Raw genomic sequence first — 27962 nt, 5'->3', positions numbered from 1 at the left:
ATTAACTATACTTTTAGAGTCGGAACCGGTGTAATTTTCAAAGTGAAAGTTGACACAACACCCGGTGCCACAGACACAGACAGTGTCGACTGAGAAGGCTTCAGAATGGTTTCGTTTAGTTAAAGATGTGACAGTAGCTTTTCTGATTGCATTTCTTACTTGAAATGCACGTACTTAATACATAAGTTAGAACAGCTTTGTAAGTTTGATATCATATTCAATTCAAGTCCTAAATTTTCAGATTACAGATACTCAGATAGGCACACAATCAGCAATAAGTATATTTCACTACTCTAAGGCAGATACAAAAAAAAACCATCCCAGAATCTTTTGTCTATTTATATAATTTTGTATCTCGTTATGTGTTTTCTTCAAGGATTTTTTTCTAGAAAATCCTTAGTCAAATTTATTAAAAAATAAAATTAATTTTCATGATTTTAGAATACAAACTTTTAGTCATAATAACTATATGATTTTTGTGAAACAAAATCAGGCCTAAAGCTAGTCCAAATAATATGACGTCTCTGGAGGGTAATTTGTTTATTTGTTTAAAAACACAAATACTTGCCAAATGATGTTCATGGTATTTTTACAGTAGTGCATAACAATAAATGCACTTTCTTTTAAAAAATCAATTCATTTTGATGAATCACATTAATTTATTTCCAAAATGACCGTGACAACAATTATTTGAGAACTTTAACGAATCACGGTAAAATTATTACCAGTTTGACACTAACAGTAGCCGAAAATGACCTTTCGACACCTGACAGTAAAGACCATTATTGCCCTCTTCTATATCACATCTTCTTATTTACATAGCCCAGGGCTAGACAATATTTTACAGAGGATGGATTTTATTTATTACATTACAGAAGTCACTGAATCCTTTACTTTGACAACCTCCATTTGATAGTAAGAAAGAAAACATGTGTGTTCTCTTGATTATGCAGGATACACAAATATCCAATGCAGTGGCAGATCCAGAAATGGGGCTCACTGACTGCCTTAGAGCATGTTTTTTTCAATGCAAAAGTTCAATTTTTCAAAGAGAAGCAATTTGTTTAATGATATTGTATATAGATATAGGAAGATGTGGTATGCGTGCCAATGAGACAACTCTCCATCCAAGTCACAATTAATATAAGTAAACCATTATTTATAGGTCAAGGTATGGTCTTCAACAGGGAGCCTTGGCTCACACTAAACAGCAAGCTATAAAGGGCCCAAAATTTTACTAGTGTAAAACCATTCAAACAGGAAAACCATATGAACAAACGGTATCTGGATGATTCGTTCCAACTCTGATTCGTACCAACAAATTCGTCCCAAATTGCTTGGTCAGTTCGTTCCAACTTTTCCAAAAACTGGACAGTTCGTTCCAACTTATTCAAGAACAGTATTATAGGGTTATTGCATGAATATTGGGGAATATTGTCCCGAGTAGAATTTTAAATTGCACGAGCTTGCGAGTGCAATATATGTTCTACGAGGGACAATATTCCCCAATATTCATGCAATAACCCTTTTATTGTATAGCAATATAATATTTGAAAGTAAAAAATTGGTTTAAACTAAGATTTAAACGTTGATGACGTCATGAATTTTGAAGATTTATTGCACTAGTGCAATATTAGAATTTATTGCACGCTAACTTTTGGTTACGTTCTGTGAGAAATATTATATTGCTATACAATAATAAACAATATTAACCATTTAAATAAAACTGACTCTGAATTAATACATGAAATTGATGTAGAACCCATAAACTGAAAATGGTCAGAATTAAGAAGGTTTTTTGTTCGAGTCGGATATTTTCCACCAAACCCTTCAGCGCTATCAATTTAAATTACTTAGTTATCATTATAATTGATTTTTGTATTTCTATGATGTGCGCATAACAGTTGTTAATGCATTCAAAGTATGAAAAATGATCTTTTATATGAAATCAGAGACATATTATATGTCTCTGATGAAATATACAGAAAAAAATGGACAAGGAATGGCCGATTTTTGCCGTGCACTGTAGGTTGATTTACACATATACAGTGAGTGATATACGGACATATACATTATAAAAAAGTTGGAACAAATTGTTAAGTCTGATTTAATAATGAACTTAATCAGGTGGAACACATTGTTAAGTCTGATCTGATAAATAATGAAATAAATCAGTTGGAACGAATTGACAATTGACTTGGTACGAATTGTCCAAATCTGGAACGAACTGGCTTGGAACGAATCGGACTTGGAACGAATTGACTAGCATTCGAAAAAACAAGAAACAAAAAACACTTATGAACCACATCAACAAACATCAAACATCAACTACTGAACATCAGATTCCTGATTTATAGGACAGTTGCAATCAATTGCAGTGGGATTAATCGTTTTAATGGCAGGAAACCTTCTCCCTTATCTGAAACAATAGTGTTACGTACTATAATAACATTTAATGAGTTTTAATTCTAACTTAAGAAACAAGTAGGCAACTGTATTATGATTTAACATCGAAGTACACAAACTCAATGCACAGAATATTCAGAGAAGGACTATTTATTCTATGGTTATCATGGTGGACAGTTTTCTCATTGGCTATCATACCCCTTATACTGAATTTGACGTATTCAATACAGTAAGATTAATTATAGAGGTATAATTTTGCAACTAAGTACAATTTTATAAAAACTTAATTTTTAGGAGAATTTTAGTGGAGCAAATGATTGAAATAAAAGAAAGTATCAATACCTTCATCATAAGACTAATTTTTTTTTAACCTTTTATAGACAGATGACAGAAAAGACAGCTATGGAAGAATGGAAAGAAGAATTAGAAGAATATCTGACATGTATTGATGACTTACCTATTAATAGTATCAACAGAAGTCAAAAGTAAGCTGGTGAATTATCTGTAAATAATATTTATAAGTATCTATAAGTCTTATGTGAATCTACTTACTAGAAGTTTGAATTAAGAAAGTATGAACTCACGGAACAGAAATCAATAGAAAGTGAGTAAATTACTATATTTATAGAGAGATAGATATAGGAAGATGTGGTGTGAGTGCCAATGAGACAATTCTCCATCCAAATAACAATTTATTAAAGTAAACCATTATAGGTCAATGTACGGCCTTCAACACGGAGCCTTGGATCACACCGAACAACAAGCTATAAAGGGCCCCAAAATTACTAGTTTAAAACCATTCAAACGGGAAAACCAACGGTCTAATCCTTATAAAAAATGAGAAACCTTTATATATTTTTCAATTTTAGCTGTTTCAGTGTTTGTTATTATTTTGTTGGTCTGGTATTTATTCTCAATTTGGTATCTTTCCCTTTATAATATTAACATATTTTGGTAAATTAACAATTTACTGTAGCAACAGTGTAAACATGCAGAAATTAAAAAGAACTTGGGAAATCATATACATGTATTTTCAGTTTCATCATATTTATCACGATGTAAAAGATATTGTGTAATTTGTTTCCTGTAAGATATTTTTATAAAAAAAAACAACATTTAAATTTGAAATTTTATTTTTTAGATTCTGGAAGAGAGAACCTTGCCCAGAGAATTTGTACTCTTCAGATGTTTGTCCTTGTCAAACCAAAATAGATGTAGTGAGAAATCCTACTACTGGTGTATTGTTAGGTTATAAAGAGGTAATTTTTCTACATAAAATTGAGAATGGAAATGAGGTATGTGACAAAGAGACAACAACCTGACCAAAGAGCAGATAACAGCTGAAGGCCACCAATGGGTATTCAATTTAGGGAGAAAATCCCTCACCATGTGGCATGCTTCAGCTGGCCCCCAAACAAAAATGTGTACTCCTTCAATGAAATGGATGTCACACTTAACTCTGAAACATTATTATAAATGAACTAACATACAAGACTAACAAAGCCCAGAGGCTCCTGACTTGGGACAGGTGCAAAATATGGAGGGGTTAAACATGTTTTGTGAGATCTCTACCCTCCTCTATACCTCTAGCCAATGTAGAATAAACAAACACACAGCAATCTGCACAGTTAAACTCAAAATAGGTAACAAAAGAAACTAAGCTACTTGCATCACTTAATGATTTCATTATTGAATTCCTAATTAAAGTATGGATAATTTATGTTTCATAGCCCAATATACATGTAGTTAAAATTTAAAAACAAACATATATATGTTGGCGTCACAGCAAAATGTCCCCAGAAAATTTTCAAACAAATAGTAAGGAATTAAGTGAAAGTTCTTATTGAAAGTTTTAATCCTAGGCTAAAGTTAGCTATTGTGCACAGTTACACATTAAACAAGTATCCAATGAAAGCTGTGTACTTTTACAGGCAGGTAACTTATAGTAAAACATAGGTGTAGGTTATTATATGGTTTTTTTTCAGGAATATCTTGCTAATATCAGTGAAAATGCCAGAAATTCATTATCACTTAAACGACAACCTGGACCAGTTATGTTGGATGTTAGGGGATACAGCACACATAATCCTTTCTGGCCAGGTAAGACAACTTTATATTAGGAGATCAAGAACACAATAATCCTTTCTGGCCAGGTAAGACAACTATATATTAGGAGATACAGCACACATAATCTTTTCTGGCCTGGTAAGACAACTATATATTAGGAGATCCAGAACACATTAATCCTTTCTGGCCAGTAAGACAACTGTATATTAAGAGATACAGCACACATAATCCTTTCTGGCCTGGTAAGACAATTATATATTAGGAGATCCAGAACACATAATCTTTTCTGGCCAGGTAAGACAACTATATATTAGGAGATACAGCACACATAATCCTTTCTGGCCTGGTAAGACAACTGTATATTAGGAGATCCAGAACACATAATCTTTTCTGGCCAGGTAAGACAACTATATATTAGGAGATCCAGAACACAATAATCCTTTCTGGCCAGGTAAGACAACTATATATTAGGAGATACAGCACACATAATCCTTTCTGGCCTGGTAAGACAATTATGTATTAGGAGATCCAGAACACATAATCTTTTCTGGCCAGGTAAGACAACTATATATTAGGAGATACAGCACACATAATCCTTTCTGGCCTGGTAAGACAACTGTATATTAGGAGATACAGCACACATAATCTTTTCTGGCCAGGTAAGACAACTATATATTAGGAGATCCAGAACACAATAATCTTTTCTGGCCAGGTAAGACAACTGTATATTAGGAGATCCAGAACACATAATCTTTTCTGGCCAGGTAAGACAACTATATATTAGGAGATCCAGAACACATAATCTTTTCTGGCCAGGTAAGACAACTATATACATGTATTAGGAGATCCAGAACACAATAATCCTTTCGGGCCAGGTAAGACAACTGTATATTAGGAGATACAGCACACATAATCCTTTCTGGCCTGGTAAGACAATTATGTATTAGGAGATCCAAAACACATAATCTTTTCTGGCCTGGTAAGACAACTATATATTAGGAGATACAGCACACATAATCTTTTCTGGCCAGGTAAGACAATTATGTATTAGGAGATCCAGAACACATAATCTTTTCTGGCCAGGTAAGACAACTATATATTAGGAGATACAGCACACATAATCCTTTCTGGCCTGGTAAGACAACTATATATTAGGAGATATAGCACACATAATCTTTTCTGGCCAGGTAAGACAATCATGTATTAGGAGATCCAGAACACATAATCTTTTCTGGCCAGGTAAGACAACTATATATTAAGGGATCCAGAACACATTATCCTTTCTGGCCAGGTAAGACAATTATGTATTAGGAGATCCAGAACACATAATCTTTTCTGGCCAGGTAAGACAATTATGTATTAGGAGATCCAGAACACATAATCCTTTCTGGCCAGGTAAGACAATTATGTATTAGGAGATCCAGAACACATAATCTTTTCTGGCCAGGTAAGACAACTATATATTAGGAGATACAGCACACATAATCCTTTCTGGCCTGGTAAGACAATTATGTATTAGGAGATCCAGAACACATAATCCTTTCTGGCCTGGTAAGACAATTATGTATTAGGAGATCCAGAACACATAATCTTTTCTGGCCAGGTAAGACAACTATATATTAGGAGATACAGCACACATAATCCTTTCTTGCCTGGTAAGACAACTGTATATTAGGAGATACAGCACACATAATCTTTTCTGGCCAGGTAAGACAACTATATATTAGGAGATCCAGAACACAATAATCTTTTCTTGCCAGGTAAGACAACTGTATATTAGGAGATCCAGAACACATAATCTTTTCTGGCCAGGTAAGACAACTATATATTAGGAGATCCAGAACACATAATCTTTTCTGGCCAGGTAAGACAACTATATATTAGGAGATCCAGAACACAATAATCCTTTCTGGCCAGGTAAGACAACTGTATATTAGGAGATACAGCACACATAATCCTTTCTGGCCTGGTAAGACAATTATGTATTAGGAGATCCAAAACACATAATCTTTTCTGGCCTGGTAAGACAACTATATATTAGGAGATACAGCACACATAATCTTTTCTGGCCAGGTAAGACAATTATGTATTAGGAGATCCAGAACACATAATCTTTTCTGGCCAGGTAAGACAGCTATATATTAGGAGATACAGCACACATAATCCTTTCTGGCCTGGTAAGACAACTATATATTAGGAGATACAGCACACATAATCTTTTCTGGCCAGGTAAGACAATCATGTATTAGGAGATCCAGAACACATAATCTTTTCTGGCCAGGTAAGACAATTATGTATTAGGAGATCCAGAACACATAATCTTTTCTGGCCAGGTAAGACAACTATATATTAGGAGATACAGCACACATAATCCTTTCTGGCCTGGTAAGACAACTGTATATTAGGAGATACAGCACACATAATCTTTTCTGGCCAGGTAAGACAACTATATATTAGGAGATCCAGAACACAATAATCTTTTCTGGCCAGGTAAGACAACTGTATATTAGGAGATCCAGAACACATAATCTTTTCTGGCCAGGTAAGACAACTATATATTAGGAGATCCAGAACACATAATCTTTTCTGGCCAGGTAAGACAACTATATATTAGGAGATCCAGAACACAATAATCCTTTCTGGCCAGGTAAGACAACTGTATATTAGGAGATACAGCACACATAATCCTTTCTGGCCTGGTAAGACAATTATGTATTAGGAGATCCAAAACACATAATCTTTTCTGGCCTGGTAAGACAACTATATATTAGGAGATACAGCACACATAATCTTTTCTGGCCAGGTAAGACAATTATGTATTAGGAGATCCAGAACACATAATCTTTTCTGGCCAGGTAAGACAGCTATATATTAGGAGATACAGCACACATAATCCTTTCTGGCCTGGTAAGACAACTATATATTAGGAGATACAGCACACATAATCTTTTCTGGCCAGGTAAGACAATCATGTATTAGGAGATCCAGAACACATAATCTTTTCTGGCCAGGTAAGACAACTATATATTAAGGGATCCAGAACACATTATCCTTTCTGGCCTGGTAAGACAACTATATATTAGGAGATCCAGAACACATAATCCTTTCTGGCCAGGTAAGACAATTATGTATTAGGAGATCCAGAACACATAATCTTTTCTGGCCAGGTAAGACAATTATGTATTAGGAGATCCAGAACACATAATCCTTTCTGGCCAGGTAAGACAATTATGTATTAGGAGATCCAGAACACATAATCTTTTCTGGCCAGGTAAGACAACTATATATTAGGAGATCCAGAACACATAATCCTTTCTGGCCAGGTAAGACAATTATGTATTAGGAGATCCTGTACACTCTTCAATATGGGCTTGCTTAGGTATGCATAAAAGGTTTATGACCACAAAAGGAAGGTTGGGATTGATTTGTGGAGTTTTGGTCCCAACAGTTTAGGAATTAGGGGCCTAAAGGGTCCAACATTAAACTTTGTTTGATTTCATCAAAAATTGAATTAATGGGGGTCTTTTATATGCCAAATCTAACCATGTATTTAGATTCTTAAATTTTGGTCCCGTTTTCAAATTGGTCTACATTACGGTCCAAAGGGACCAAAATTAAACTTAGTTTGATTTTAACAAAATTTGAATTGTTGGGGTTCTTTGATATGTTGAATCTAAACATGTACATACCTGCCAACTGTCACTAATTTTGGGGGATTTCCCTCATGAAAGCACCCTAATGAAAATTTTGTAACAGCAATTTTGTGTAAAATTTTAAACAAAACAGTTAATTTTACAATTGCTATAGGCTTTTAATAGTATGAAGAAGCCAAAAAACAACATTAATACACATTTGAAGGTTTTTTTAGAATTATAAGAGCCACCTTGCACGCAAAACCCCCATGGGCATTTTAAAAAGTTGGCAGGTATGCATGTACTTAGATTTTTGATTATGGGCCCAATTTTCAAGTTGGTCCAAATCGGGGTCCCAAATTAAACTTTGTTTGATTTCAACAAAAATTGAATATATGGGGTTCTTCAATATGCTGAGTCTTACCATGTATTTAGATTTTTAATATTTGGGCCCAGATATCAAATTGGTCCACCTTGAGGTCTAAAGTGTCCAAAAGTGAACATTATTTGATTTCATCAAAAATTGAATTCTTGGGGTTCTTTGATATGCTCAATCTAACCATGTATTTAGATTTTGGATATTGAGAACCATAATAGGTAAATGACCAATTTAAAATTTTATAATTTTTTAAGTTTAAGTTCTTAGACCACATTTATTCTGTGTCAGAAACCTATTTTGTGTCAACTGTATAATCACAATCCAAATTCAAAGCTGTATCAAGCTTGAATGTTGTGTCCATACTTGCCCCAACTGTTCAGGATTCAACCTCTGTGGTCGTATAAAACTGCGCCCTGCGGAGCATCTGGTTTAGAGTTCGTATCTTTTTCTGAAAGCTGAAGGTTATAAAAATATGAATAAAGTAATTGTGTAATACATAAATATTTGAAAATTGAATGACAATAACCTTTAAAACCAAAGGACATATAGGTCAATATGCTGTACTAAAAAATCTGATATGTCAAGCTCTAAATTTTACTGATTATTCTAATGATAATGTATTTTGTCTTTTTCAGGAGGTCTGGATGAACCAGATATAGATAATTTAAATGAAAATTCTTCATTTGATAATTTACTTCGGGAAAAAGGTAGGAACATTAATTATATATAGATTACAGACATATCTATATCATCTTCACATTTGTACATATAAACTAGTGTTGTCAACGATTAAACGGTTAACAGTTTGAACGACCGAATACCGAAAACTTGTTGTAGTGGTAATCAATTTGACAGATCAATTATCCAGTATATTGATTGCTATTGTTAATTCAAAAATATAAAATTAATTAGAACTTGTATGTTGGGGGAAATATCTTAAGGAAACATAATTAGTATACATGTTTTTCTAACATTTACTTTAAATCATTAATACGATTAAATTTTATGATTTTATTTATTTGTTCTTATATTGTGTAGACTCACATCTGAATGTACAATCTCCTTCATTCAAGTGTTTGTCATACTTTAAACGAAATGCTAACTCAAAAATTGCGAAATGCAAACCAATGTGAATGTTTGATAGTACGAGTAACAAGCTTTGGCTTATCATTTCAAATCGAAACACTCCGCATTATGTTTGGCGAGTAAAATGAAAGAATTATCAGTTTCAGACATATTAAATTATACAAGTTCAAAAAGGTTTTTTCTTATTTTTTAATCTGAAGTTAGTACAAATGCTAAATATTTAATACTGTGTATTTGATTATCAAAAGTCAAACTTCATCAGGAATCTTCACAGACAAGCCTTATAATACCAAAGGACAAAATTCAATTCATCGTATTATAAAATCGTAAATGTATGACTTGGATGGAAGGTTGTGTCATTGACACTCATACCACATCTTCTTATATCTATGTGTAGGGTACTATGAATAAGGCCTTCAAACATCAACTTAAACTACCGTTAATTGGTTGAACGATTATCCGAGTAACCTGTGAGGCAAAAGTGTACGAACACTAATATAAAAGATTAGAATTTTTTTATTTCAATTGTGCAGATTTGAATTTTTTATTTTCACTTTTCAATTCTGCTGTTAGTAAGCCCTGTTTATCTTTTTAATAAGATGTCATTTTAGATTTTAAGATTAGTCCATGTTATGATTTTAATGATGAATATATCATTTTTAATGAAAATATTTCTGTTTTAGATTTTCTAACAGTAGCCCCTGGTATGAGTTCAGGGATGACATTCAAGACTACAAATTCCAAAGAAGAGTCTATTCCAGAAATGCCAACCTCAGAAGAGACCACACCCACTGTTATAAATCTAACAGATATCCTGACCCAGGACTTTGATGATTTAGGTGACTGGGGAAAAGATGAAGAAGAGGTTAAGCAGGATTCCAAAGAGGTAAGAATCACAAGAGAGGTGATAGATACCATTAGGACATTCAAACTCATAAATAGAAAATATACTGACATCATGGAAAAAAAGAAAAAGACCATTTTAAGAAATGAAAAACAACTTCACATAACAAAATATAGAAAACTGAAGACTAAATAGTTAATTAGCTAAGACCAGACTTGTAAAAATGAAGTCTCTCATTCAACTCTACATGACTTTTGAATTCTTGCACTTTCCTGTAAATATTCTATGTCACATTGCTTATGTTGTAACCCACATTCAGAACAGATTGTAAGTTTATGACGTTTACACCAGTTGACCTAGGTGCAACTCATTCATAAAAATAAAATTGGCATTGTTTTTATGTATTCCCATATAGATAAATGTGTTTACAGCTCACCTTGTGTTAGAATATTAATTGTAATATTATTATATTTGAAATTAAAAGTATACAAATTTGCATAAAGAGCGTGTAAAATATATATCTTTGTTTATAGGAGACAAGTGAACCAATCACAGTATCTGGAAGTGAAAGTATGGATGAAATTGTCTCTGTAAGTTATAGCATTTTCTAATTGTTTAATATTTGAGGGAATATCACTATAGTGCAAAGTGTGAATTGATTTATTTTTACAGCAGATTTCATTGAGTGTGTATCCAAAGGTAGTCTCGTTGGTTAGCTTGCTTGTTAGCTGAACCGTGAGGTCATTGTTAGGTAAGGTAAACTACCCTCCTTTAAGAGTAGACTAGTCCAGCAGATAACCAATCTATCTGTCTGTTGGACTAGGCTACTTCGAAAGAAGGGTAGTATACCTGACCTGATAATGAATTCACAGTTCAGCTAACAAGCAAGCTAACCAAAGATACTACCTTTGGCTACATACTCAGTGAAATCTGCTGTAAGAGTACCATTTTTTGTTGGATTGAGGTAAACCTTCATTTGTGTGACTATTTGATTTTATAGTTTTGTCAAAGTCTACATACAAGCCTATAGGAAATTTGTAAATTGTTGAAGATGTAGTTTTAAATATATATTCATATGTTAGACAAAAAAGACAATTACCAAACACACTACAAAAAAGACCATACAAATGATACTATATTAAGACAAAAATGAACCTAATATTATTTGGTCCCATACCTTTTTAATACATCTAAAAAATATCTTCATATGCCTCCTTAGATAACCATTACAATACAAACGTTCAAGGACCTTTTAAAGAGAAAATTAAAAAGAACTGGGTTAACATTGGCTTTATCATTTTGATTGATAATGGAAATTATATTATAGGCGACAATTACTACTAGCACTGCAGATGAAACTAAACCAGTACCAGCTCCAGTCAAGGAGGAATGGGCCATTAATGTGGATATAGATCACCCAGTGGATGACTTCTACAAGAGGATTCCTGATATGGCATACAAGGTAAGATAGTATTTCCAATAAATGAGCAGTGAGAATGTAGAACTGATGCTGACCTTTCTTTTGATAATTTAATGTGGTTTTATAATTGGCCATTGAAGATATGAACCATCTTGATTATGATTATAATAAAACTGTTCCTTATAAGGCCTGTTACATAGGATAATGTCTGTGCCGGAGAGGAAGGAGAATGTAGTGTTTAAGCAGAACTTTGATTTCATGAAAGATCTCTTTGAATAACCAAAAAAGTGGAATTATAGTAGATGATATTACGGACGATTTTTGATAAATTAAGTTATTAAAAGGATAAAGACAAAAACTTTTTGATTTTATTTCAGTGGCCCTTTGAATTGGATGTCTTCCAGAAGCAAGCTATACTTCACCTAGAGAATCATGATAGTGTCTTTATAGCAGCACACACATCAGCTGGGAAGACTGTTATAGCTGAATATGCTATAGCCCTGTCACTCAAGCACATGACAAGGTATGTCACTAAAAACTCAGCAGGGTGATATCAAATGTAAATTCTGCTATACACCTTATTGCTATTTGTCCACAATTACTAAAAATTCAAGAATTTCCTGCAAAATTTTGGCATGCAAGGATAATGTATGATGCCACAAAGGAACAGTAATTGTTATTTGAGGTCAATAGTTCAAATTCTAAGGTCATATGTCACAGATTCACAAAGAGCGATAAGGTCTATTGGCCTGCCACTGAAGCAGGTAGCAAGGTATGTCAATATAACATCAATCCTTTCACTTCAGAAGGGAGGAAAATATCTGAATATGTTATTACTGTTGCTTGTACCATGACACTATTTTTAAGCAGTTAAGCTGCTTTATGCGAGCACCCTAGATTTATGTTCAACCCAATAAATGCTGAAATATGTGCCACTTTTATTATCTGGTTTACTATGGTGCTATATGAATAGACTTTATAAGAATGTCTCTGTACATTTGCTATGTTGCTATGATTTTAGGACAGCAGTGTTATTTAAATCCATTGGTCCTATTTGAAAATACCGGGGGAAAAACTAACAAAAGCACATAATGACAATGAAGATGATATCTTTGGTGAATCTCTAGTGTTGGGTTGCTGTTTCTTTTATTATCCTTTTATTATATATCTTGATAGTATCTACAAACAACCATTTTATATTGCAGAACAATTTACACATCTCCAATCAAAGCTTTGTCAAACCAGAAATACAGAGACTTTAAACAGACCTTTGTTGATGTGGGATTGATTACAGGAGATGTCCAGATCCATCAAGAAAGTGCATGTCTTATAATGACCACTGAAATTCTCAGGTGGGTAGTATTTACATGTTATCTCAGGACTGCAATTAAGCATATGACCAGATTCACTATTGAAGTGTTTATCCTACAATGTGTGCTGACTTTACCTAGTAAAAGTATGAGTAAAGGAAAAGACAGGATTTGGTGTATTAATTCATATCACTAATTCCCTTTACATACTTGACAAAACAAAAAGCAATGGAACAGCACTTGTATGGCTCAGTCGTTCAAGTGTTGATAATACTGAATTTTGTAATACAGAATTAGTCCAGATGCAGTATAAAATCATCTTTTTATGAACTTTGAAATAGAAATTTAAAAAAAATATACACCTGAACAAAACATGTTTATTGTTGACTAGCAGCAGTCTTAGTGTTCATACAGGCATCAGCAGCAGTGACATTATCTCATTATTTACAGCTTAAAATGTATAATGTATGTCTTGTAGCATTTACTTTCAATACAAATACATGACAGGCAAGACATTTCTGTGTGTCCACTCTTGTTTTTGGTAATTGCTTTCAATTAGAATAAAGGTTAACTTATACCGAAACCTGGATCAGTTAAGTTTACCAGAAAATCTGATGTAGAGAATATTTAGAATGAAGAGGAATTTCTATATTTTCTATATTGTTAATGTAGGGTTTGTTGGTAAGTGAGCTTGCTCAGTAAGACTTTTACATTGTGTAAGATATTTTATCTATTTTAGGTCAATGTTATACAATGGATCAGATGTGATCAGAGATTTAGAATGGGTCATCTTTGATGAAGTACATTACATAAATGATGCTGAGGTAAGAAGCATTGTAGCTGTAGGGTGTAGGAATATATTATTGTTGTATAGTGAGATAGATCAATTTGGATTTAACAAATTTTTATATAACTTTATCACAGTATTGCTGGATAGACAGTAATAAAGTAATTGTCCGATAAGTTAATTGCACCCCTCTTACATACATTCAGCCAATTAGAGATGTGTTATAAACACTTGATGTGATAAGTCTTTAACACAAGATATAAGTGTAAATTTTTTATGAGACAGCTATCCACCAAAAACCAAAGTATAAGGATGAGAACCGCTTTAGTTTTCAGTGTGGCCTTCATTAATGAGCAAAATTCATACCTTAGAGAAGCTACTACTTTCCAACAGAATATCATAATGTGAAATAATCCAACAGAATATCATGTAAATGTGAAACAGTTCAACAGAATATAATAATGTAAAACAATCCAACAAAATATCATATAAATGTGAAACAATCCAACAAAATATCATATAAATGTGAAACAATCCAACAAAATATCATATAAATGTGAAACAATCCAACAAAATATCATATAAATGTGAAACAATCCAACAAAATATCATATAAATGTGAAACAATCCAACAAAATATCATATAAATGTGAAACAATTCAACAGAATATAATAATGTGAAACAATCCAACAGAATATCATATAAATGTGAACCAATCCAACAGAATATAATGTGAAACAATCCAACAACAAAAAATAACAGCCTGAATTAAGGGTATAACATTTAACATTACACAAACAAAACATCAGATATGACATCTGACAGACATCAACCAAGGACAACAATTATACTTCATTGATATTATTTTTGTTAGAACAGCTGAAGGGAGATAACCTTATTGTTACCTAAGTCTCTAAGTGAATTTAAAACATAATATTACTGATGTTTATTTGAACAGAGAGGAGTTGTATGGGAGGAAGTCCTCATTATGTTACCTCAGCATGTAAACATAATTTTACTGAGTGCAACTGTACCCAATACTTTGGAGTTTGCAGATTGGATTGGGTAAGACATTAATAGTACATATATGTTTGTGAACATTTTTTAAAGATTTTCTAACCCAAGAATAGATTTGGCTGTATTTGACTAAATCTTTCAGTATTTTGTGTTCTCAATCCTTTTCAGCTTTATACTTTATTTGTCCTGTTTAACTTTTTTTATTCGAGCTTCACTGATGAGTCTTTTGTAGGCATGATAATCATCTGGCATTAAAAATTTTAATCTTGGTATCTATGAAGAGTTGTATCTCATTTTGTCAGATAATTTGTATTCCTATTGATCATCTTCTTTAGACCTTCAAACCAACTGTTCTTCTTTGTATATTTGCCTTATCACGACATAACATTGTGCGTATGTGTTTATATTGCTAGGAGGACAAAAAGGAAGAAAATATATGTGATTAGTACCCTTAAGAGACCAGTACCTTTGGAACACTATCTATACACAGGGAACAGTAATAAAACTAGCAGTCAATTGTTTCTTATACTGGATCACAAGAAACAATTCCAGATTGGAGGGTATGTATATTAAAGGAATCCTTTGCAGACTTTCTAAATACTGAGAACAATTATTGAACTAGTTATCAATTGCCTCTCATAGGGTGCAATCAACAGTTTTTTACGTGACGTCATTCTGTAACAGGGCATGTAATAGTGGACCCATCATGCAGAAGTCAGATATTCATAGTTATATAGATATCTATACATCAATGGAAAGATAATTCTATGAACTTTCTGAATAAATAAAAAAAAATCCAACATCTCTTGTTTAAACATGCAAATTGGTACAAGTTATCAGCTGGAAATTAGGCATTTTCCCCCTAAAAAACCTTAAAAACAGACCACCTTTGGACACACAGATCAGTAACCTGTGCATATATTTGAGATTTCTTATAATATGCATTTCGAAGAGCTTATCCGGCTGATTTAAGAAAATGTAGTTTCAGCCTACGTTCGCCTGCTCCGAAAGGAGCTATCTTACCTGACAAATCAAAGTGCTTTTTGCAACAGGTGAAAATCAGCTGTTTATGGAGTTGCCTCCCATATAGTAGGAAGTCACAAAAACATTTTTTTTTTTAAATCTTGACAAAAGTGGCATTTTAATTGAACTTCAATATATGTTTTTCACATAAAAAACAATCAACTTTTTCATTTAGTGGTATATAAATAGCAGGGAATTCCATCAGTATGTAAATCTCACTGGGGAAATACCCCTAGTTTTTAGTACGAAACTGTTTATAGCACCCGTTGATCATGAGAAACAGTTTTAGATTGGGGGATACATGTATTTATATTTAAAGATTAAACAAACAAACAGGAACACTGAAGTGAACTTAAAAAATAACACCCAAAACAGCTAACTTACATAGAAATGAACTATTTGATAACAACTGCTATACTCCTGACTTGATACAAGACATTTTAAGAAAAATCTTGGGTTGCTATTAATAGATATTATTCTGATATTTACTTGTCATAACTTTTACACAGGTATAACAAGGCAGTGGATGCCAAGAAAGAAAGAACTAGTAAGGCATCACAGAATTTTGGAGCAAAAGGTCAAAGGGGAGGTCATCCAAACCAGGTAAAAAGTTTATAGCAGTCATAAAGGAGTTCAGCGTAATGCAGTACTTTTTGTCCAAATTTTTGAAAAAAATTAACTAAATAAAATAATTTGCTGATTTGTAAGTTTTGCAACTTTTGAAGTAATTTAATTTGCTTAGGTCAATTTGATAGTTTGATAGAAAACTACTGGTTAAAATGTTAATTAACTTCTGTTTCTAAACATACCAAACTTCTGTTTCTAAACATACCAAACTTCTGTTTCTAAACATACCAAACTTCTGTTTCTAAACATACCAAACTTCTGTTTCTGAACATACCAAACCAATGGAAACCTGTCTGTTTGTTACATATAAAAATCAAAGTTTAATTTAACTACAAAATATACTAACATTGATGCCCTATGAATACTAAACTTTGGCAATATCTTAAAACAAAAGTGATGAACAATTGATGTATGTAGTTGATGGCACTAAATATGTAAGGGGTTGGTAATTGTGTTTGCTCATACTGTTATCTGTCCCCATCTTATACAAACATGTTGAGTCCATGGAGAATTTTTATACATTTGTTGTTTGTATCAATGAAAATGTTAACACATTCTTACTATACAGGGAAAATTATATATGCAGAAAAGACATTTTTTTATAAATTTGATCTTGAATAAAAAGCAGGAGAATTTTAACTGCAACATTATAAGTCAAAGGTATCAATGATTTGTGAATTGTGGAGTGTGGATTCATTATTATTTATGGGATACCAATTCTTCTGAAATTCTTTGATATAGGTGAACTACAAATTTTAATATTCAAATACCGGTAGGCGTAAATTTTCTATAAGAGTGTACTCAGAAAGTTGCAAAAATACGAAAAATGATCTGCAATAAAAAAACAATTCTACTCAAAACACAAACATTTTTACCAAGGAAAATAAATGAATTCACATGCATAAGTCGTTAACAGATGAAATCTGTTTTTTTTTAATTTTCAGGACAAAAATATCTGGATATCCCTGATTGATATGTTGAAAAAGAAGGACAAGCTACCTGTTGTATCTTTTATATTTTCTAAAAAGAGAATAGAGGAAACAGCCAATAATCTAGGAAGTTTGGACCTTACTGACCAGAAGGAAAAAAGTGAAATACATATTTTCTTTCATAAATCTATTAATAGATTGAAGGGAACTGATCAGAAACTACCTCAGGTAAATATTTAATTGAAGGTATTATCTAAAATATATTTTATTGTGTAAGCATTGAATTCTGCCTTATTAAATCACTACAGTTGAAAAAGATAGGGACAGTGTCCGTGTCCATGTTTGCATTATTGGTTCTCGAAACTGATAGGCATACAGCCATATAACTTCATTATTTGGTGTTCATATCTGATGATTCATAAGTTTGATTAAAGTTAAAAGCTTCAGGAAATAAAAAATTTCCACAGAATCAGTTGTTGTCTACTTGCCTATTTGAATTTTTGTAAAAATGAACTTTGATATTATATACAGTTAAAGGAAAATCATACATCTTTAAAGTTGCCTATCATTTTTAAGCTACAGATGTTTTATGTGTTTTTAACAGATAACACAGATGGAAGATATACTTAAGAGAGGACTTGGTGTTCATCACAGTGGTATATTACCAATACTGAAAGAAGTGGTAGAAATGTTGTTCCAGAAAGGTCTTGTCAAAGTAGGTCAAAATGTTATTCTGGAAAAGGCCTTTCAAAATTCTATCATATCCTTTCCTCAATAAATTCCACATGGGTACTTAACTCTTGAACTGCATAATTCCAGAATATAGTTAAATACAACAGAAAAAACAAAAAAGAAGAAGTAGATTCTCCTAATAGCTTAATATGATGGATTCATTATAAATAAATAATAATGGAGTTCCATACATAAAAGAGACATTTGAAAGAACTAATATCTCAACCAAACATACTGTAATCCAACTTATTTTTGCAAGCAATTTATTTTGACTACTTTCGCGAGTAGAAAAATATCACAAAAGTGTCAAAAAAATGTAAAACGTTGATCTTTCATTATCAAACTAAATCAAGTCAATTAGAAAATGCGAAATTAAATAGCCGTGAAGTACACAAGAAAGGGTAAAACGCAAAATAAAGAATCCACAAGAATACCGTAAGTTGGTTTTCAGTAAATTACTGATGCTTAGATATGACAAGTGTTTAAACAATCTACTATCTAGAAAGTGGCATTTTTCCTCTTACTATTAGCTTTTAAATTAATTTAAATTTATGGGTTGATAGCTTGTATCAATTTATTGACAGGTTCTATTTGCGACTGAGACATTTGCTATGGGGTTAAATATGCCAGCCAGAACAGTTGTGTTTGATACAGCACGTAAACATGATGGCACAGGGTTCCGTGACCTACTTCCTGGAGAGTATATACAAATGGCAGGACGTGCTGGAAGACGTGGACTTGATACAACAGGAACTGTTATAATGCTCTGTAAAGGAGATATTCCAGTGGTGTCAGATCTACAGAAGATGATGTTGGTGAGTTAATCTGTTATAATGCTCTGTAAAGGAGATATTCCAGTGTTGTCAGATCTACAGAAGATGATGTTGGTGAGTTAATCTGTTTTAATGCTCTGTAAAGGAGATATTCCAGTGTTGTCAGATCTACAGAAGATGATGTTGGTGAGTTAATCTGTTTTAATGCTCTGTAAAGGAGATATTCCAGTGTAGTCAGATCTACAGAAGATGATGTTGGTGAGTTAATCTGTTATAATGCTCTGTAAAGGAGATATTCCAGTGGTTTCAGATCTACAGAAGATGATGTTGGTGAGTTAATCTGTTTTAATGCTCTGTAAAGGAGATATTCCAGAGTTGTAGGATCTACAGAAAATGATGCTAGTGAGTTAATATGAGACCTTAAGCTTGCTTTATTACACAATCATAATGGATGTATATTGGCTATTTATCCCATGTTTTTCTATGCATTAGTCTGTCCACCAATTATCTATAACTCCTCCACATTCAGAGAGGGAACTTTATATAGAGATTAATACATGGCCTTTTCCATATCAGCCTGGGTATCATCCCTCGACCCATATCAGCACCTCGACCCTGTCTCGGGCTGATATGGGGGTCTCGGGATGATACCCAGGCTGATATGGAAAAGGCCATGTATTAATCGCTTTATCATATACTTCCGACAATAGTTTTATGTAAGGCAAATAAACTAATGCAATAGCTAAAACAGTCAAACATTTTATAAAGAAAATTAAAACTATGAATCAAATATACTATAGTTGTCCAACAACAGCATCATTAACTCCTTATATATTTATGGTAACATTTCCTATAGAGGCATTTTGAAACATTGAAAATTTGGAAGAGTTTTACGATCATTACTACTCCATGTTTGCTGTACTATAAAATGATTCATTATTGTCAATGGCATTTTGTTAGCAAGTATTAAACTATCCCAACAAAAGTTCCCGAAAATTTTGACGTCATAAAAACATCTGACGTCACAATGGAAAAGTAAACAACCTATACCGGAAACACCGGAAGTAACTTGCACGAGAGGCACTATTATGGGTTTGGTGCACGAGATGCACCTGATATGGGTTATCAGCCCGGGTGGGAAATTATGGCTTGTGTACTTCCGCTCATTACACATATGCAAAAGTTATCATATCAATGCTAAGTATATGATAATAACATTTAATAATTTCTTTGAATATGAAAGATATTGTTTCCTTTGTTTATTGGTTCATTAGTACAACATGTTTTGTGTTTCTGTAGCAAAACACGAGGACATATGGTGACCTATAAGTATAATGGCTTTTATCTTGGTGACCTATAAGTATAATGGATTTTATTATATACTTAGTAGTAAATACAGATAAATTGTATGTGTAATACAATCAATGGTAAGCGTGCTGTATCAGCCACCCGTGATGATATCTATATCAACATGGTTGCAAAAGCTTTATCACACCTTTAATCTGTATGACGTCACGTCATCGAATGCAGTCACTGTTGCAAAGGCTTTCATCAAGTGATGTCAAACCTATAATCTGTATGACGTCATTTCAAACCTCCTTATCTGTATGACGTCGTGTCACATAAAAAACATCTACTTGAGGTATATGTATATAATAAAGTGTATATGATATGGCTTTTTCAATATCACACACCGTATCAACCCTCAACCAATATAATCCCTTGAGCAGAGCTCTTGGTATTATATTGGTGTCTCCGGTTGATACAGATGTGAGATTGAAAAAGCCATATGGTATTCTCTATTTATCTTTCTTTTTTTTAATCTTGTTTTATTTCCAATCATACCACATCTCCTTATTTTCTATGGTCACAATTATCTACTCAAAATCTCTGAAAATTAATACCCAAAGAACGATTAAAAAATCCACAGTAAACTTCCTTATTATGATTTATTTTAGGGAAAACCAACCAAACTAGAATCTCAGTTCCGACTGACATATTCTATGATACTAAATCTACTTAGAGTTGAACAGCTGAAAGTTGAGGACATGATTAAAAGAAGTTTTTCTGAGTTTCATTCACAGAAGGATAAAGTCAAACATAAAGAGGACATGGATAAACTGTATAAAGAAATAGCTAAAGTAAAGGATATAGAGTGTTATATGTGTTCTATAGACTTGGAAATGTATTACCAAACTTGTAAAGATTATCACCAGCTCAAGAAAAAAATACAGGTAAGGCAGGGGAAAGTTATTTGTATATAGTTCCTATGATATTGTGATATACACGAGGAAGCCTGCACTTCCATTTTGCATTTTAAAAGTATACTACAGTGTTATTTAGCATAAAAAGTAAATGGATCTTAGCATTTAAAAAATAATTTTAGTTTAAAATATTATTTCAATCTCTATGACATTCCTTTATACCAACTTAATGATTTACCACAGTATTGCTTGTTTATTTTTAATACTTTTCACTGAAAATTATTTAAGAAATTGTTTTTATGCCCCATTTATGGGCATTATATTTTCTGGTCTGTACTTCAGTCATTTTGTTCGTCTGTCTGTCCATCCATCTGTCCGTCCCGCTTCAGGTTAAAGTTTTGGGTCTAGGTAGTTTTTTTATGAAGTTAAAGTCCAATCAACTTGAAACTTAGTAAACATGTTCCCTATGAAATGACCGTCCTACAAATTAGAGATTTTATCCCAATTTCATGGTCCAATGAACATAGAAAATGATAATGCGGATGCGGCATCTGTGTACATGGGACACATTCTTGTTTGCCTTCTAAAAAATTACATGTATTAGATCATGCCAATTTTTAAATCCTTTAAAAATAGCAGAAATTTTTACAATAATTGAAAGACATGATATTTAAAACCATTCACATACGACAAAAAAACAACAACAGGATTTTGTAAAAATTCAGTCTAAATATGACCCTTTGCACACCTCCTGTGAAAAAAAATTTTTTTTTAATAATAACTTATATAAAAAATAAAAAGTAGTATTTAACACTGTATAATACTGTAACCTTACTTTATTTACTCTCTTTTATTGTACAATTCATATTTGATTGTTTATTTTGTAGGCTGTTGTTTTGTCTCATCCAGCGGCCATTAAATCACTTACAGCTGGACGTGTTATTGTAATAAATGACAACCTACGCAAAAATGTTGTCGCTGTTGTATTGAACTCATCTGTAGGTACAAACAATGAAAGGGCATTTACTTGCTTAGCAATATGTGAAAAAAGGGGAGTAACTCTATCTAAAGAAGATCTAACTAAATATGATAAGATTTCTCCGGTATTAGGAAATACACTATTTATACCTGAAAGTCCATGCTGGCATGAGTTAGTACAAGTGAAAGCTGCTAATGTTAGCATTGTTACTACCAAGACCATAAGAGTTGATGCAGATAAAATAATTAATGATTTAAAGAAAAGACAACAGCCTAGATTTAAGTAAGTTTAACACTGCTTGACTATATGAGTTTATTTGCCTGTCATCGAATACTGTGGATTCTTTTGTATATTATATATTAGTGGATACACTGGATAGTGGATTTGCTTTGTTTTGTCAAATTTTGCTTACAAGCCTTTAAAAATATAACCTTTGTTAGACATTCAAATTAATTGTTTACCTATACATTTGTACCACGAAATACATGAAAATTATTTGTTTGCCATGAATAATACTAAATTTGGGTTTTTATGGTCCACAAAAAAATAAAAACTAGACAGAAGTTATATACAGTATAGAATATTGATAACCAATAAATTTTAACACTCCTGAAGTGTTTTAGAATTATTTACAAGCATTTTCAACTTTAACTTGAAGCCAGAAGTCTGGATTTACCATGAAAAAACTACAAACAATCACTCAAATTTTGAAATTATCAGAGTTTCATTAGATGTTTTTTTTGTAATTATTTCTTGATTACCTTCAATAGGAGTGATTATATTACTATTTAGATGTTGTATTCTATATCCTGGTATCCTTTCTGTTTATAATTGAAATTTTTTCATTGTTCTGTAACTTTTTTTTTTTTATTTTTTAGAGATGATCCTCCTGGCCAATCAGTTTCTATAGCAACACAAGAATTATTACGTTTAACAGAAACTAATTCTGACGGCCTACCAGGACTGGACCCTGTTAAAGATTTACATATCAGAGACATTGAATTAGTAGAACAGTTTAGATCTATACAGGCTATGGAGCAGACATTTACATCATTTCAATGTATAAACTGTCTTAGATTTCAAGAACATGTAAGTGTCATTCAAATCTTTTTCTACTCTACTACCTCAGATATATATATATTAACATCAATCAATTGATTTGTATTATACTTATGTATACAAGTCACATTACCTGAAGATCTGTGAAAGCAGTGAAAGTACTAGTAAAAGTGATGTATTGAAACCGTTTTTATCTTTTATTAATCTTCTTATGTATATAAAAATATATGTGTCCTAGTGGTCTAGAGTGCTGGACACAGTGCATGTGTTGTTGTCTTGATTTCCAATTAGCATGAGTTCAAATCCAGGGGAGGGAAGAACAAAAAATTGACTGTAATGATATTCAAGTAGCTATGAATATAAAATGTTTTTTCAGCTGTGGCCCATGTATCACTTCACTGGTGATCCAATGGATGGATCTGACAAAAAGTTGCCACTTGTTCAGACATATTTAAAAAATATATACATATATATGCTACAGAGTAGACACTTAAATACTTTAGATGTGTAGATTTGTTATTGCAAAAATTGTTTCAGGATAAGTTTTAAAAAATAAAATTTTACATTTTGACAGCTTAACTTGTAGGCAGCATTTTTTTAAGTTTTAAAAATTGATTTTTCATTCATGTCTGTTGGGCAGATATCACAAAAATAAATGCAATCAAAATTACTTTATTTACTGTATCAGTATCAGAATCCAGTGTTACCAAACTTCTTCTCAAGATAGACTATAGAGTACACATTGGATAATTTATGATCTTATAGAATACCAAACATCTTCCATCATCAGCAAATTTATTCATTTAAGCACAAAATCACTATTATATAAACTAAAACAACTTAAAATTTTGGTCTGGCATATGTCTGGGCTCATTCATGCTTTAAACTTTGCAAATTTAGCATTGAACCTCCTGCCATTGATGTTGTACAGGCACATCTGGTTTTAAATGCAATCGCCAGGAGCTTGATATACATAGAAGTAACATAGAATTAGGGTTTTATTGTGTGGGGATACAAATAAGTAATTTCCATTATCAATTTTAAGTGTTTGGTGGAAGTCAAAATTATATTTACTTGAGGATTCTTCATTATTTGTAATGTTGGGTACAAATGTAAAATTGAGAATGGAAATGAGGAATGTGACAAAAAGAGAATGTTCATAGGTTCTGTGGATGTTGAGGAACATATTAAATGTGTGAAAAAAATCAATATTCCTTATAGGCAAACTTTGGCCAAATCACAAAATCAAGTATCCAAAAATATACAATTTTCTTCCATTCATCACAAAAATTGGAACCTACTGAAAAAATTAACCACAGTTCTCTGATTTACCCTAAGTTTTGATAGGGTAACTTGTGACTGAATCAAATAGAATGAGTGAAAATTTAACATCTACACACAGAGTTTAAAAACATTGAAAGTTACAAATTCCATCTATGTTTTAGTTTGATGAACACAGCAGTAACATGGAATTAAGGACTAAATACAGACATCTGAAATATTTACTGTCAGATGAAAGTTTGATGCTGCTTCCAGAATATCAACAAAGAATTGAGGTATGTTATAACTACTTACCTGTAAAATTATAAATTAAAAATAGAACTTAGAAATGGTAAACTATTGAACTCAATAGTTGTATATCTTAACGAGTTGGGCAGAATTGTTCATGATGGCCAGTCTTAGTTTCCCCATGCTTGTAACCCTTGTACTTCTTCTTGAAAATTACATTACTTTCCTACATGCAAAAAAGCCTAACACACTAATTATAAACCAGGAAACTGGTTGCATAAAAAGAATCTTTTGCCAAGTTCAACTAAGGTAATCTATTAAAATATATTTGAATTTGAATTGAGATTTTTGTTTTCAGGTGCTAAAATCTTTGAACTACATAGATGAACATAATGCAGTCCAGTTGAAAGGTCGTGTGGCTTGTGAGATCAGTACACATGAACTGATGATAACAGAATTAGTGTTTGAGAATGCATTGACTGAGTTACATCCAACGGAGATTGCTGCATTAATGTCATGTGTTGTGTTTGAACAGAAGAGAGCCTCTGAACCAAAACTTATTGATACCCTTGTACAGGTGAGATTAGTTTTATACCGGATTATGAACTGAAAATATCATTTAATAAATAATCGGTTATAAATTTGACAATGTACAGTGAGCAGGCAGGTAGCAGGGGCTTTGACGAGATTTTATTATTGTTTAGTCATTGACCTTCATGTAGCAAAAAGTGATACTTAGATTGACTTCAGCTTTATTATTTCTGAACCCTACAAAAAATCCTTTATTTTTACTTGATCCTGATAGGGGGTCCAAAGGAGTAGGTCCGGTAAGGACTCATTTTGGCCTCAAATTTCAGTTTCATCTGACGAAAGATTTTGACCACTTTTTAAAGACTTAAGTGTCTATTTCACTTGATTTAATTAGTATAAGTGAAAGATTTTAACTGGTTTAGTCATTAAAAACGATCTGATTCAAGCTCAAATATCAAAAATCTCTCAAATATGCCATAAAACGTCACTTTTCAGATGGTTTTTGTCAAAAATGAAAGTGGCCGCATCCGTGTACATGTTCATCCACAACCTTTATATATGTTATGTATTATCATAAAATACAACTTACATTTCAATATTAAGGATGAACACGAATGCGGCCACTTTCGTTTTACAAGGAAACCGTCTAAAATTTAACTAAAATGATAGAATTTTGAAGATTTCAGTAATTTAGCATGACTTAATGGTGCTACAACCCGATATATGTGCATTGTATTGTCAAAAACAGCCCATATTTATGTAGCAGAAGCATTCAACTGTCCAATAAATAACTAAAAGTTTACATTTTAACAATTTTGTAAAACTGTTATATTTTGGGGCCAAAAAGGGGTCTTACCTTTGCAATATTATTTTCATGCTGGAAAATTCAGTTTGCTTTCAATCTGACTGTGTCTTGTTAATATAAGTATTATCTAATTGACATCTATTGTACCAAGAACTCAATTGTAGCAGTTAACCTTTAGAAAATTAAAATAAGTTGAACATTTAAATTCATGGTTCACCTGTATCAACAAAATTCAAGAAAATTGGTATCTAACGAATATTAATGAATCCACAGTACTCAATGTGTCCTTTAGAATATAGAACACTGTGATTTACATATATATCAATAAATTTAAAAGTATTTCAGTTTATGAATGAGATTTGTCTCTCACTTCTGTTGGTCATGTAAATTCCTTTTAATGACAATTTTGCTTTCCATATGGACATCTAGTATAAATAATAAAACTTTCTGGACATGCTTAATATAATAAGATTGTTTGTAGGGAAAAGAGAAGATCCTTGGTATAGCCAGGAAGATTGACCTTCTACAGAGACAGTTTGGAATACAAGCTCCTATAGATTATGAGGAAGAATTCAAATTTAATTTGATGGAAGTTGTATTTGAGTGGGCAAGAGGATTGGTAAATAATTTCCACAGCATTAATGTCTGTTTATAAATTTAACTGTTGTTTGATAGGAAAAAAACCATCAAAGAACACACAACTGTATGTACTTTATTTGTGTTCTTTGACCTGTTGAATTGCTATTCATTATCTACCAAATTGAAAAATAATAAGTGAAATCTGACTTTTGAAGGATGTAAATTATTAATGTAAACAATTGCTGATTGTATTATTTTAGAGTAAAAAAGATAAATTTTTATTGTAGTAACACACTTCATTAGAACACCACCAAAAGTATGTTTTCATATAATGTATCATAGACATGAACAATAGAATACAGACTGATTTCAGTGATGCACTATCACTTCATACATTTTGTTGAAACAATTAATATTATTTTGCAGCCCTTTTCTGAAATAACAAACTTAACAGATGTACAAGAAGGAATAATTGTGAGATGTATACAGAGACTAAATGAAACATTACGAGATGTCAGAAATGCTGCCAGAATTATAGGAGATCCTGTTCTTTATCAGAAAATGGAGGAAGCCTCATCTATGGTGAAAAGGGATATTGTTTTTGCTGCTTCATTATATACTCAATAAAATATTGCATAGTGATAACACCTCTTGGATCAGTCATTTGTAGTTATACTTGGAGTAGTTAAAATGATTTACATCCTTCCATCCTTTAGTGTTTTTGTCGGTATATCTTTTCCATAAAATATGGTAGCATTTTTCACAGGAGCAACTAATCAGAGCTTCATGAAATTTGGAAAAGTTGAACTTCTACTATATCTAGAAGTGTGACATTTGTCAAAAATATTATCTTCCTATACAGTTATTTAAACAAGCGGGCTATATTTGGCATATTACCTTTGATTTGAACCTTTTCCGAGAGAAATATAAAAGTGTCATTCAGGAGGTTGAAATAAATGAAGCCATTTTGTCAATTATAAAGTTCCACCGTTACATTTTACCTTAAGATAATAAACATGTTCATGGCATATCTTAAATTTTGATTTGGAATAAATTTCTGTTGTTTTGAATGGATTTAAACAGATTATTGCTAGCTCACTAGGTTATGATGCAATCATAAAACAGACATATCATTTTAAGGGACATAATAATGTTTCTTGGCAACCAGTCATTGTTCTTAATCTGTTGAGTGCATGGCAGAGAAGCAGCAAATACCAATTAAAAAGATTTTGGTTTGCCACAAGGTGAGCACTCTTCCACAAG

The 27962-nt window shown here is 32.3% G+C and overlaps 1 protein-coding gene across 1 annotated transcript; it reads left to right on the top strand.

The window, feature by feature from the left end:
* Nucleotides 1–15: 15 nt before the first annotated feature.
* On the top strand, nucleotides 16–27344 carry LOC139511364 (superkiller complex protein 2-like). Its single transcript, XM_071298027.1, has 24 exons — nucleotides 16–199; nucleotides 2787–2891; nucleotides 3548–3665; nucleotides 4392–4506; nucleotides 9120–9191; nucleotides 10254–10456; nucleotides 10948–11004; nucleotides 11742–11876; nucleotides 12212–12357; nucleotides 13040–13186; nucleotides 13884–13968; nucleotides 14891–14997; nucleotides 15363–15509; nucleotides 16482–16575; nucleotides 17544–17756; nucleotides 18133–18243; nucleotides 18845–19075; nucleotides 20992–21267; nucleotides 22125–22498; nucleotides 23095–23305; nucleotides 24721–24831; nucleotides 25143–25361; nucleotides 26602–26739; nucleotides 27126–27344. Exons 2-24 carry the CDS (start codon nucleotides 2791–2793, stop codon nucleotides 27324–27326), a joined length of 3612 nt encoding a protein of 1203 aa, XP_071154128.1. The 5' UTR covers nucleotides 16–199; nucleotides 2787–2790; the 3' UTR covers nucleotides 27327–27344.
* Nucleotides 27345–27962: the final 618 nt, after the last annotated feature.

The sequence above is a fragment of the Mytilus edulis genome, chromosome 2 (genome assembly GCF_963676685.1).
Source record: "Mytilus edulis chromosome 2, xbMytEdul2.2, whole genome shotgun sequence".
Lineage (NCBI taxonomy): Eukaryota > Metazoa > Mollusca > Bivalvia > Mytilida > Mytilidae > Mytilus > Mytilus edulis.
This window is presented reverse-complemented; position numbering and strand designations above follow the sequence as displayed.